This window comes from Sus scrofa, chromosome 17 (assembly GCF_000003025.6).
Source record: "Sus scrofa isolate TJ Tabasco breed Duroc chromosome 17, Sscrofa11.1, whole genome shotgun sequence".
NCBI lineage: Eukaryota > Metazoa > Chordata > Mammalia > Artiodactyla > Suidae > Sus > Sus scrofa.
This window is the reverse complement of record NC_010459.5, coordinates 48,336,760-48,349,089: the sequence shown is the minus strand read 5'-3', so window position 1 is coordinate 48,349,089 and position 12,330 is coordinate 48,336,760. Positions and strand designations below refer to the sequence as shown.

Genomic DNA, 12,330 nt, shown 5'->3' with positions numbered 1-12,330 from the left:
TCAGGGGACTCAGAGTCCAAGCTGTTTAAAGCTTTTCAGAAGTCATTCAATATTTTAACAACTTTAACAACTGCTGGTATTGCCCTGCCTGTGCGTTATTGCATTGCTATCCTGAACTGGGCCAGCAGACACGAGTAGCCTGGACTTGACCTCGCCAAGTTCACAGATCTTTCCAACCCAAGGGGCCTGAGAGTCTGCCCAGTGTGGGGGTGGGGCTGGCTTGGCCACCAGGGCTCCCATCCAGTATGACCACCTGATACTAGCCCTGGGAGCGAGGGTGGCAGCAGCATGCTGATGTCAGCACAGCCAGGGAGGAGCTTCTCCAGTCCCCCAGCCCCTCCCCACAGTGTGCCAAGCCCCCTCCTCCTTGCCACATAAATATCCCGGTTGACAAACGGCTACCCCAACCCATCTGTTTCTTTGTACAAATTTGTAGCCAGTTTGGAAACGTGATTTATAAATATTGCTTTTGCAGCCAGGGATTGACACTGATGGATGTCAGGCCAGATGGATGGATGCAGTGCTGGGCGCAGATCCTGCCTAGAAGGGTGGCGTGGGGGTCTGGGGTGACCAGTGGCTTCCCCACATGAAGCCAGCTGCTGCCCAGGAGGGCAGTGAAGGGGTAGAGAGCTGGTGCTCAGGGATTTCCTCCTGGGGGGGCGAAAGAGCGGCAGGGACCAGAGCTCTCGAAACATATGGCTCCATGGCCAAAGACAGCAACCCTGAGAAACAAACATCTCCTCTCCTCTCCTCTATTCTTGCTTGGGAATTTGAGGCTGAGCCAGAGCCAGCTACTCATTTTTCAAATCTGTCTGTTTCTCTGTGCCTCCACTACCACTATTAATTCACATCTAAAACACACAAGAGCTTCCAAACTGGTCTTCCACATCCACTCTTGTATTTTTATTTATTTGTTTATTTATGTATTTTTGCTTTTTAGGGCCGCGCCCACAGCATATGGAAGTTCCCAAGCTAGGGGTTGAATCGGAGCTATAGCTGCCAGCCTATACCACAACCACAGCAACCCAGGATCCAAGCCACATCTGTGACCTGCACACCACAGCTCATGGCGTCACCAGATCCTTAACCCACTGAGCAAAGCCAGGGATCAAACCTGCATCCTCATGGATACTAGTGGGATTCATTTCCACTGAGCCACAGTGGGAACTCCCATACTCTTTTTTTTTTTTTTTGTCTTTTTGCATTTTCTAGGGCCACATCCTAGGCATAGGGAGGTTCCCGGGCTAGGGGTCTAATAAGAGCTGTAGCTGCCGGCCTGGGCCAGAGCCACAGCAACGTGGATCCGAGCCCCATCTGCGTGGTACACCACAGCTCATGGCAACACCAGATCCTTAACCCACTGAGCGAGGCAAGGGATCTAACCCGCAACCTCATGGTTCCTAGTTGGATTCATTAACCACTGAGCTACGATGGGAACTCCTCTACCTTTCTTCTTAGAACTCACCAGAGTCTGTCATCGTAGACTAGATTGTGGGTTCATTTGATTAACATTTGTCTCTCACATTAGAATAAAAGGCAGGATCCAGGACTATGGTTGATTTAGCTCTTCATTATTTTCCCCCTGATGCTATGGCAGGTGCCGAGCACATAGGGGTGACTCAACAAAGATTTGATGGGGATGGACGGATGGATGGAAAAAGTAACTATGCCACCAATTCACAGGATGAAATCCAGACAAATCCCTTCTCTCTGAGCCTCAACTTCCACATATATAAAATGGAAATGACGTCACAATTCTTGATGGTGGTGAGAATGAAACAGTTACTGCGTATTTAAAGCATCCACCCGGTCCTTGAAGCATAAAAAGTATGCAAGCAGTGAGGAGCCCCCACCATTCCTCCTTTTCCTCATCGTGTTCTCGAGCCTTTCTTTCCCAGGGGAGGGCAGATGTTGTCACAGCTGGAGTCGACTCACCCTTTGACAGGTGGGCTAGAGGTCAAAAGAGCTCCAGGGGCTGACCCAGGACCACCAGTTACCCTAAAAGATATGGTTCATTCGCGCACCCTTCTTCAAGGCGGGCTCCGTGCCAGGGAGGAGACAGACACTCGCTGCCTTAACACAGTGTGACAAGGGCTGTGACAGAAGTGTGCATGGCACCTGCATCGTCAGAGCAGGCAGGAGGGAGCCATAAATCCTTCCTTCCCAGGGAAGCAGAGAAAGGAGGCCACAGAAAGGAGGTGACATTTAGCCAGAGCATGACAGATGAGGAATTTGCCCAGGCCAGGTGGAGAGGGTGTTCCAGCCAGCGGGAACTCGGCGAATAAAGAAAGGCAGGGCAGCCCAGACAGAGCGCGGGCACAGGGTGAGCACGTGGGGGGTGGAGCAGGAAAAAAGGAGCACCCGGCGTTCAGGTAGGATTTCTGCGTGTCGGGAACTCTCCTAAGAGTTATGTGCGAATTACATGATTTAATCCTCACGTCACGTGATGCTCTTTTCCTCAGTGACAGGCGAGGAGACCGAGGTCCAGAGAAGCTGAGCGAGTTTCCCGAGCTAGTAAATGATGGACTCTGCTTGAGTTCGTCACATTTAGTGGAAAATTTCAAGTATGTGTGAAAGGAGAAGGAATAACACAGTTATACGTCCCATGTCCATCACGTGAGCTTTAACCCATGACTGATCTTGTCTTAGCTGGACCGCTGGTGCCCTTCACAGATGTACCCAAGGTCACAAGTCGGCCCATCCAAGGGTTCTTTCTCTTGTATTATGTCCGTGATGGGGAAGGCCAGGCCAGGCGCACTGAGCTGGGGACTGCGGGGAAGAGGCTGCATTCACTTGGGGCTGGGGAAGAGGTCCAGGCTGCCAAAGTCGGAGGCCAGAGAGACCAGCCTGAACACTGTGGGGGGCAGAGAGAAGGACTCAGGAGGTAGGCTTGGGCCCCCAGCAGGAAATAGGGCCCCTGCTGTGAAGCTGGCTGCGAGGGGCGGTGGGCAGCAGCCAGCTGGGCTCTGAGCACCTCTGGACCACCACGCTGGCAGCCACCAAAAGGATGGAGGGCCAGGGATAGCCTGACCCCAACAGAAGTGCGGAGGAGGTGGAAGGGCAGGGAAGGTGGACGCACCTACACCTCAGCCTGTGTTTTATTTCCACCCAGGCATGTTCAGACCCCACCACCCCCAGTCCTCACTGGCACGCCCAGCACCAGGCTGAAGCACGAGACGAGTATGACTCGTGTGAGGTCACTGTCCTCAGGCCACAAGCATCCAAAGGAAAGAGCTGGGGGAGTTCCCATTGTGGCTCAGCAGGTTAAGGACCCGACGTTGTCTCTGTGAGGATGCGGGTTCCATCCCTGGCCTCGCTCAGTGGGTTAGGGATCCGGTGTTGCCGCAGCTGTGGCCTAGGTCAGAGCAGCAGCTCAGATGCGACCCCTGGCTTGGGAATTTCTGTATGCTGTGGGTGTGGCCAAAAAAATGAAAGAGGTGGGGGAGATAAGAGGTTTGTGTTCTAGGGTCTCCTCTTCGGGATCCAGGGGCCACACCCCCAGCCCTCCAGTCTCAACTCTTAGACTCCTGGCACGGAGTTCCCTCAGGCCAAAGGCAGGTGCCAGCCCGACTGCCCAGTCTTCTCTGATGACCCAGAACTTGTCCAGGCCCAGCAAGCCACAACTCAAGGGCCGTAGGACGCCAGGGCCAGTGTGCATTGGGTGGCTGGGGTGGAATGTGGAACAATAACAGCAAAAATGCTGTTGAGACAAATGACCAAAAAAAAAATGACATAGCCAGGGACAAGACCTTGGCCCAGCTGGGGACAGAATCTTGGAATAGCTGGGGACAAGACCTTGGCCCAGCTGGGGACAGAATCTTGGAAGAGCTGGGGACAGGACCTTGGCACAGCTGGGGACAAAACCTTGGACGAGCTGAAAATGGAATTTTGAGACAGCTGGGAATAGAATCTTAGGACAGCTAAGGACAGAATTGTGGGCTCTATGGCTGGGGACAAGCTCTTCAGGCAGCTGGGGGAAGAATTGGGGGACAGCCAGGAACAGAATGTGGGGAGATCAGGGAGTAGGCCTATGGGTCAGCTGGGAGGCAGGAGCTGGGAGTAGAGGGAGGCAGAGGCTGGGAGGAATGGGGAGGCGGCGGGGGAGGCTGACCCCGAGTCTCACGCCACTCCCTTTCCCCCCGGCACAGACAACACGGCCGCGGTGCACACGCAGCACCTGGGCTTCAACCGGCAGGAGCAGGACGTGTTCTTCCTGCCCATCCTGGTGGTGGACAGCGGGCCGCCCACGCTGAGCAGCACGGGCACACTCACCATCCGCATCTGCGGCTGCGACAGCTCCGGTGCCATCCAGTCCTGCAACACCACGGCCTTCGTCATGGCCGCCTCCCTCAGCCCGGGTGCCCTCATCGCCCTCTTGGTCTGTGTCCTCATCCTGGTTGGTGAGTCGGCCAAGAGCCAGTGCCCCCCAGCCCCACCCCCGGGCCAATCGGCCCCCCGTCCTCGGGCCCCGCATTTCCTCCCCGAGTGGGCCCCGTCGAGTCTCACTTTCCCTCTCCCGGCAAGGAGATTCCCTGACTCTTCTCCCACATTCGAACATGCAGCTCCTGCAAGAAGTAAGAAGCATCCTCAGAGCAGCCCCAGGAGGAGTCAGCCCCCAGCTGAGACTAAATTCGTGCTGGCTCACCCTCTCCCTGGCCCAAACTCTCCCTAATTTTTAAAAGCCAAGAATATGTGTGTGTGTGTGTGTGTTTTCTAGGACCACACCTGCGGCATATGGAGGTTCCCAGGCTAGGGGTCTAATCGGAGCTGTGGCCACTGGCCTACACCACAGCCACAGCAACGCAGGATCCGAGCCGTGGCTGCAACCTACACTACAGCTCATGGCAACACCAGATCCTTAACCCCAAGGCCAGGGATAGAACCTGCAACCTCATGGTTCCTAGTCGGATTCATTCACCACTGAGTCACAACGGGAACTCCAAAAGCCAAGAATATTTTTAAAAGTTCTCTCATGTCAGAGTTCCCGCTGTGGCACAACAGGACCAACGGCCTCTTGGGGGCTCTGGGACGTGGGTTCGATCCCTGGCCTGGCCTGACACAGTGGGTTAAGGATCTGGCGTTGCAGCAGCTGCAGCATAGGTTGCAACTGTAGCTCGGATCTGATCCCTGGCCCGGGAACTCCACACGCCGAGGGGCAGCCAAAGACGCAAAAAGAAATCCTCTCACGTCTATTGTCCTATTGTGTTCTGTACATAGTGCTTTTAGTAAAAAGGCTCTTGTGAACCTCACAACATTCAGCCAGATAGATCACCCCCATTTTTCAGATGAGGAAACTAAGGCTCAGGGAGGTGGGGTGGCTCGCTAAAGGGGACCCGGTTAGTCTTCTGACTTGAAATCAGGTCTTTTTGCCCTGTGTTCCCTGCTCCTTTAACTCCCCCACCTGCTCTGAATCTAAACCAGGGATAAAACCCTGGGGCCGTGGGGTAAAATCTGAGGACATTTGGGGAGGGGGCACAATCTACTCTGGTATCAGGTGCACCAGCAGCCAGTTGAACCCCCCACAGTGTCCCCAGTTCTTCACTCAGTGATGGCAGGAAGTCGGAGAGGAGAGGAGATGCTTGCTTAGAAGGCTAAGAACTGGGGCATTCCTGTTATGGCTCAGTCAAGGTTCAGGAGCTAAACTGGATTCAGGTGGCCATAGTGCCACCTCCGGCCATTGAAGCGGGGACGGCCTCACTCGGTCCTGACTGCTGGACTTCCGGGAACAGTCTGGGCTGGAGGAACTCAAGGCAGGGCTGCCTCGCAGATCCTGGGTTTGCTCAGTTTCCTGGGAGATTCACCTCGCTGCCCCCCCTCACCCCCACACCCCCCGCCCTGCCTCCCCGGGACCTCTTCAGTCTCTGCAGAGCCCCCCCCCACCGCAGCCTCCTCCCAGCTGGGAGCCACGCCTCTCCCCCCCACCAGCCCATGGCTCAGAAACCCTTTTTCCAGAGGGTGCACTTTACAGCAGTTTCATTTTCCGAGGCAGTGCAAACAAATTTCTGCCTAATTGCCCACAAACGAAGAAAGTGCACATCAGTGCTCTAAAGGTGACGGGCGGAATCGCTGATCAGGCCTGGCACATCTGTCGCCCGCCGCCCGAGCTCCCCACCATCTGCTCTCACGGGCATCCCCCTCCGCAGCTCCCGGCCTCCAGCTCCGGAAGCTGTCCATCCATTTTTCCCACTTCTCTCCTGACACCTTCCCTCCCTCCGACCTGTCCCCGGATCCCACCTCCTTCCCTGTCGTGAGCCACCTTGTTAGGTCGTGAGCCAGCACCCTGCCCCATGGCCCTTGCAGCTGGTTCTGGCCACTGGCCTGGCCCGAGCTGTTGGGAGCAGCAGGAAGAGTCTAGCTGACATGACAGCCAGCATGTGTCTGTCCATCCTTCTACCTGCCTATCTATCTAATTCTCTCATTTGCTCATGGATTCCTTATTTATCCTTCCAAGCGCATTCCTCCATGTGCTAAGTTATTCTAGGCACTGAGATTCATCAGTGAATGAAAGAGACAAGAAGCCCTGAGTACCTGGCAAGTTGGGGTTGCCATCGCTGAGATGGGGAGACTGCGGGTAGGAAGGGGGAGAGATGATTATTTCGAATTTGGACATGTTAAGGTTGCAGGGCTCCCAGTCAACCCCGAGGACTTGTTGGGGGAGGAAATTGGATGTACAATCTAGGTTTCAGGGGAGAAGTCCAGGCTGGAGGCTGCAGTATGGCATTTGTCAGTCTCTAAATGGAACTGAAAGCCTCGAGACAAGGAACATGCCAAGAGAGGGCGTGTGGATACAGGACCCAGGACTGAGTCTTGAGACATCTGATGGCAGGAAGTCAGAGAGGAGAGGAGATGCTTGCTTAGAAGGCTGAGAACTGGGGAGTTCCTGTTACGGCTCAGTAGGTTAAAGACCCAGTGTTGTCTCTGGGAGGATGTGTGGTCAATCCCTGGCCTCACTCAGTGGGTTAAGGATCCAGCATTGTGGCCAGCTGTAGCTTGGATCCGGTGTCATTGTGGCTGTGACATAGGCTAGCAGCTGCAGCTCCGATTTGACCTCTAGCCCAGGAACTTCCAAATGCCACAAAAAAGAAGCTTGAGGACCGGTTATCAGTGAGGTGGGAGGAGGAAGAGAAGGCGGAGCCCTGGAAGGCAAGGGAGCCAAGAAAGGATGAGTCATTCATTCGCTCATCCTTGCATCACTCAGGTCTGCATCCTGATCTTCATTCACTCATTCATTCAACAAGCGTGGTTCTCGTGCTTGCTGCGTGCCAGGCCGCACCCAGGGGGAACATTCCCCAGGTCCTCAAGGGTGGTTCGCAGCATGGGTTTTGGGGTGAGGCGAGACCAACATGGTAACGCAGTAAGGTCTGGGCTATGACGGAGTCGTGGCTTTCCAACTTAAGCTGCCTGTGCATCACCTGGAGGCCTTACGGAAGCAGACTGCTGGGCCCCCACCCAGGAGATCTAGGGCGAGACCTTAGAGTTTGTGTTTCTAACCAGTTTCCAGGAGATGCTTGATGCCTCTCGTCCAGGGACCGAACCAGGGTGATGGAGAGGGGATGAGCTTGGAGGGGAGCTTGGAGGGGATGGTCCTGAGCCTGGCCTGAAGCTCTCAGGGAAGGGCTCCTGCAGGAAATGGCTTGACCTGAGACTCAACGGGCTGACAGGGCGCTCAGGGTTTCTGGAGTGGGCAGAGGAGGGAGAGAGTGAAAGGTCAGGGTCAGCCACATTTCATTCCCCCCCAGACCTCAGCTGCCCCTGTTCCACCCCTCAGCACCTAGGAACCTCACAGGGTTGTATCTCTTCACAGAGTTGAGGAGGGAGACCTCAGAGACTGGGTCCCACCCTCCACACCCGTGAAATCTCTTAACACTGCTCTCTGTCCCCACCCCACCCTCAGTAGTGGTGTAGTCTTGATTTGCACACCTCTCAAGATGGGTAGCTCACTACCTATCCAGATAGCCATCTCAGTTCCCAGACTGTGAGAAAGCTGTTTTTGCACAGAAATCTAGGAATCTTGCATGAGCGTTTAGGCTGAACCGGCTCTGCTGGGGAGGAGGGGCGGGGTGTTCCCCCGACTGCCCTGGGCAGGGCTTGGCCCTCATGCGCTCACCTCTGTCTCGTGCACAGTTCTGGTGCTGCTGATCCTCACCCTCAGGCGCCACCACAAGAGCCACCTGAGCTCCGATGAAGACGAAGACATGCGGGACAATGTCATCAAATACAACGATGAGGGTGGCGGGGAGCAAGACACCGAGGCCTATGACATGTCGGCGCTGCGGAGCCTCTACGACTTCGGCGAGCTCAAGGGCGGCGACGGAAGCGGCGGCGGGGGCCCAGGCGGGGACGCGGGGAGCCCCCCGCAGGCCCACCTGCCCTCGGAGCGCCACTCGCTCCCGCAGGGGCCGCCGAGCCCGGAGCCGGACTTCTCAGTGTTCAGGGACTTCATCAGCCGCAAGGTGGCGCTGGCGGACGGGGACCTGTCGGTGCCGCCCTACGACGCCTTCCAGACCTACGCCTTCGAGGGCGCGGACTCCCCGGCCGGCTCGCTCAGCTCGCTGCACAGCGGCTCGTCGGGCTCCGAGCAGGACTTCGCCTTTCTCAGCAGCTGGGGCCCGCGCTTCCGGCCCCTGGCCGCGCTCTACGCTGGTCACCGCCCCGACGAGGAGGCCCCAGCCTCCTAGCCCACCCTCCCTGTCACCCAGGACCCCACTGGACCCCAGGACAAAGCACGTCCCCTGTTCATCCCCGTCCCCAACCCCTCCTACCTTCCCGGGGCGGCCAGAAGGCGGGGGTGGGGGGACTTGTTGGGGTTGCACTCCCCGACAGCAGCCCTCCCCTGGAGGAGGAGGGGTGGGCAGCTTTCGCCCAGAGGTGCGGGCATCACGACCAACGTCATTAAAACTTCTACGAGAACGGGCAATGCCTGGCTCTGGGGTTAGACAGGGAGCTAGGGCGGCGTTGCTCCCTCCTGGCTTGGACAAGAAGCCTGGAGGGAGGATGCTCCCACGCTCCCCAGGTAACCCCCATCAGCGTTAAGAAGAACGGAAAGGCTGTTCATTTACTAAGCGCCTACTGTGTGCTGGGACACTGCAGAGACCATCCGAGTCGTCACAGAAACCATGAGGTGGGTCCCTACAGGTAACAGGTGGAGAAAGCCACCCAGAGAAGTGGCTGTGACCTAAGGACACTTGGCTGGTGTATGGTGGAGCCATGGCACCCACCAGCTACCTGGCCTTGGGCAAGGTACCCCACTTCTCTGGGCCTCAGTTTTCCTTCTATGTCAAACAAGGCAAATAATGAACCTACCTCGAAGAGTTGTGAGGATAAAAAGGGTTCACAGGTGTCAAGTGGTTAGGACAGTGCCTGGCACATAGTAGGTGTTCAATAAATGGTAGCCTTTGATGCTGTTATCATCTTTGTCTTTATTAGAAGCCCAGCATATCTGCCTCCCCCTTCTCCCAACATCCCCAAGGGAGGAGAAAATGGGCCATCAGTGTCACTCCTCCTCTGAGCGGGGAGGAGGGACATTCCCAGCGACTGGACAGCCTTCCAGAGGCTTGGGCAACACTGGAGTGGGACCCCTGGCAGGGGTGCCAGCAGAGGACAAGGTGGGCTACTCCAGGACTTGGATGAGAGGAGAGGGTTGGCGGGAAGTGGAGGGGTCCGAAGCCACTGGGTGTGGCGGGAACCATATCTATTTGGTCCGGGAACCCAGCAGTCCCCCCATCCACGGACCCCAAGTTAAGAACCCCAGGGCTAAGTCGCCCCTCAGAGCCTCCAGCTCTAAAACCATTTGATTGTAAGGTACAGGTTATTTGTCCTCCCACCTCACCCCCAAGTGATTCATTCATTTCACATTGACTGTCTTTGAATTCTAGCTCCTACTAGGTGGGCATCCTTCCTCGAGGTCCGTAACTGCTGAAGCCTCAGTTTCTTCATCTGTAAAACGGGGCTAATGAGAGTCCCCTCCTTAAAGAGTTGTTAAGAGGCTTAGGGGAGATAACGAATGTTAAGCTCTGATCTCAGTGCCTTCCTGCCACATCGAAAGTGCTCAATAAATGCTCATGCGCCTTACTTTTTACCCTCCCAGGGAGCAGTCATTCATTCCCACCACATTTGTCAAGGTCCACTGTGACAGATCCAGAGAGAGTCACTATGTCCTGAGTGTCTTTACCTGTATTGTCTCAGATACCGTCAGCCCCGGTTCACAGGTGAAGAAACTGAGGCTCAGAGAGTAGTAACCCGCTCAAGGTTACACAGAGCGTTTAAGTAGTCCTTGCCTTCCAGGAACTCAGGGCCCAACCGGGTGGGGGCAGGAGGCAGGGGGCCAGAAGCAGCCAATAGCAATGCTCTGGGTAAGAGTGGTGGCAGAATGGACAGAATAAGGTCCTGGAAATACCGAAGAAAGAATAATTCCCAGCGGAGGTGACTCCAGCAGGATCTTGAAGAATGAGTATGAGGTGTACCAGATGGCCAGGCAGGCAAAGCATTCCAGGCGGAGAGAAGAGCATCCTCAAAGGCTGGGAGCGGGGGAGTGGCCAGAAGCATGTGGCGGCTTTGGGAGAGGCGTGTGGTCCCCAGGGCTGGGTTGCTGGGTGAGTAGAAAAGGCTGATTGGAGGAAGACTGAGAAAAGACCGTGAAGGCCAGGCCAAGAAATGATGCTTTGCTCAACTTGAACAGGTCTCCTAACAGCCGCTGAGGGCTACGGGGTGAGTGTGGTTGGCCCGAGATGGGGCATCTCGGGACCATCATCCTTATTGGAGCCTTAATCTGTGGTTGCTGTAGCTCATGCTACAAATGGATGTTATAACTTGGGGACCCGGGGGGATTCTAGTGATCCCCTCTCTGGCCCACGTGGGCCCCACTCTGCATACAGAATCCCAGCAACTCTCGGGTGGTGTATTGCCACCTTCCTTGTAGAGAGGGAAGCTGACGCCCAGACCCAGAGGAGTGAAGTGACTGGCTGGCCACCCAGCTGGTAGGGGACAGAGCTGGGACAACACAGGACCTCTGATTCCAAGTCTGTGTTCCTCCCACATGTGCCAGTTGCCTTGACTCTGACCTGCCAAGAAGGAGATGAGAGGCAGGTTGCATGTCTGGAAGGACAAACAGACAGAGTCATAAAGACCGTTGAACATCCTGTCCAAGCCCCATACGTGGGGAATGACTTTCTCAAGGTCACACAGCGTTAAAGATCTTGCCAGAAATAAAAACTTTTATTCATCCAGATTCACCTCCTGAGCCTCTAGCTCTTCTGTTTTCCAGCTGTGTGACTTTGGACACGTTGTTTACCCTCTCTGTACCTCCGTTTTCTTACTCATAAAGGACACACACTAGAACACCTACTCCATAGGGCTGTACTGAGGCTAAAATGCAGTAATTACGGCTGACACTTCCCAAGCATTTCCCACGCTCGAAGCACTTCAAGTGAATTAACTCCTTTAACCCTTCATCCCCCCAATGAAGTAGCCCTCATTTTATAGGTGAGAAATGGAGGCACAAAAAAAGTTAAGTAACTTGCCTAAGAGCAAACAGCTAATAAATAGAGATGCCAAGATTTAATGGGGGTGCTCTGGCCCCCAGAACCTCCACTGTCCGCAGCACACACAGTGCCTGACACAGAGGAAGCACGGGCCACATGGCCTGCTCGTATCTGGTGTCAGTCTCTGTGTCCTGGGAGAGTTTGTTCCTCCACCACCGCCGTCCTCTACAGCCCGTGGGAGTCCTCAAGCCTCCCTGGGGGATTGCAGCTGATCCCGAGGTGGAGGTGGGGAGAGGTAACGCTCCCCTGGTTCCCTCTGCTTCCAGCTCCTGCACTGCACCTGTCATCTCCACTGGGCCCTGAACCAAGCCAGGAGTGAAATACGTGAGTCCAGCCCCTTCTCTGGGTTCTGCAAGGTGTCCGCCAAGGCCCAGCGTTTCGTGAGCTTTGTACGCTTTTATGATGATCTGGGGTCACAGACAAGGGCCTCGTGGTGGCGTAGACAGCCTTTGGCCATCCGTCACGTTGGTTCCCACCACGTTGCCCCACGAGCTCCGTTTTCCTCTCCCTGTGTTATCCAGGCTCTATTTGGGCACCCCTACCTCTACCAAGGAGCTCAGAAAACAAAGAGCCTTCCCTTTTCCACGTCTGCCCTCCTTTCAAGGCATCTGGGAAAATGAAAAGAAAAAAAAAATGTCCCTTTTGTTGTCACCATCTCTATCACTGTCATCAGCACAGGATAAAAGAGCATCCAGGGTCATGAGCAAGAATTGATGTATAATTGACCAAGAATTTTAGAACTGGGGATATTAATGACAGCCCCCTTCCATGGCACTTGCTTCATGCCAGG

The 12,330-nt window shown here is 55.3% G+C and overlaps 1 protein-coding gene across 1 annotated transcript in view; it reads left to right on the top strand.

The window, feature by feature from the left end:
* CDH22 (cadherin 22) overlaps window positions 1-9,407 on the top strand; it is a 132,023-nt gene extending 122,616 nt beyond the window's left edge. Inside the window, exons 11-12 of the mRNA XM_021077733.1 lie at window positions 4,149-4,400; window positions 8,125-9,407. Coding sequence (XP_020933392.1) covers window positions 4,149-4,400; window positions 8,125-8,678 — 806 coding nt within the window. The 3' untranslated portion in view covers window positions 8,679-9,407. The remainder of the gene's footprint in view (window positions 1-4,148; window positions 4,401-8,124) is intronic.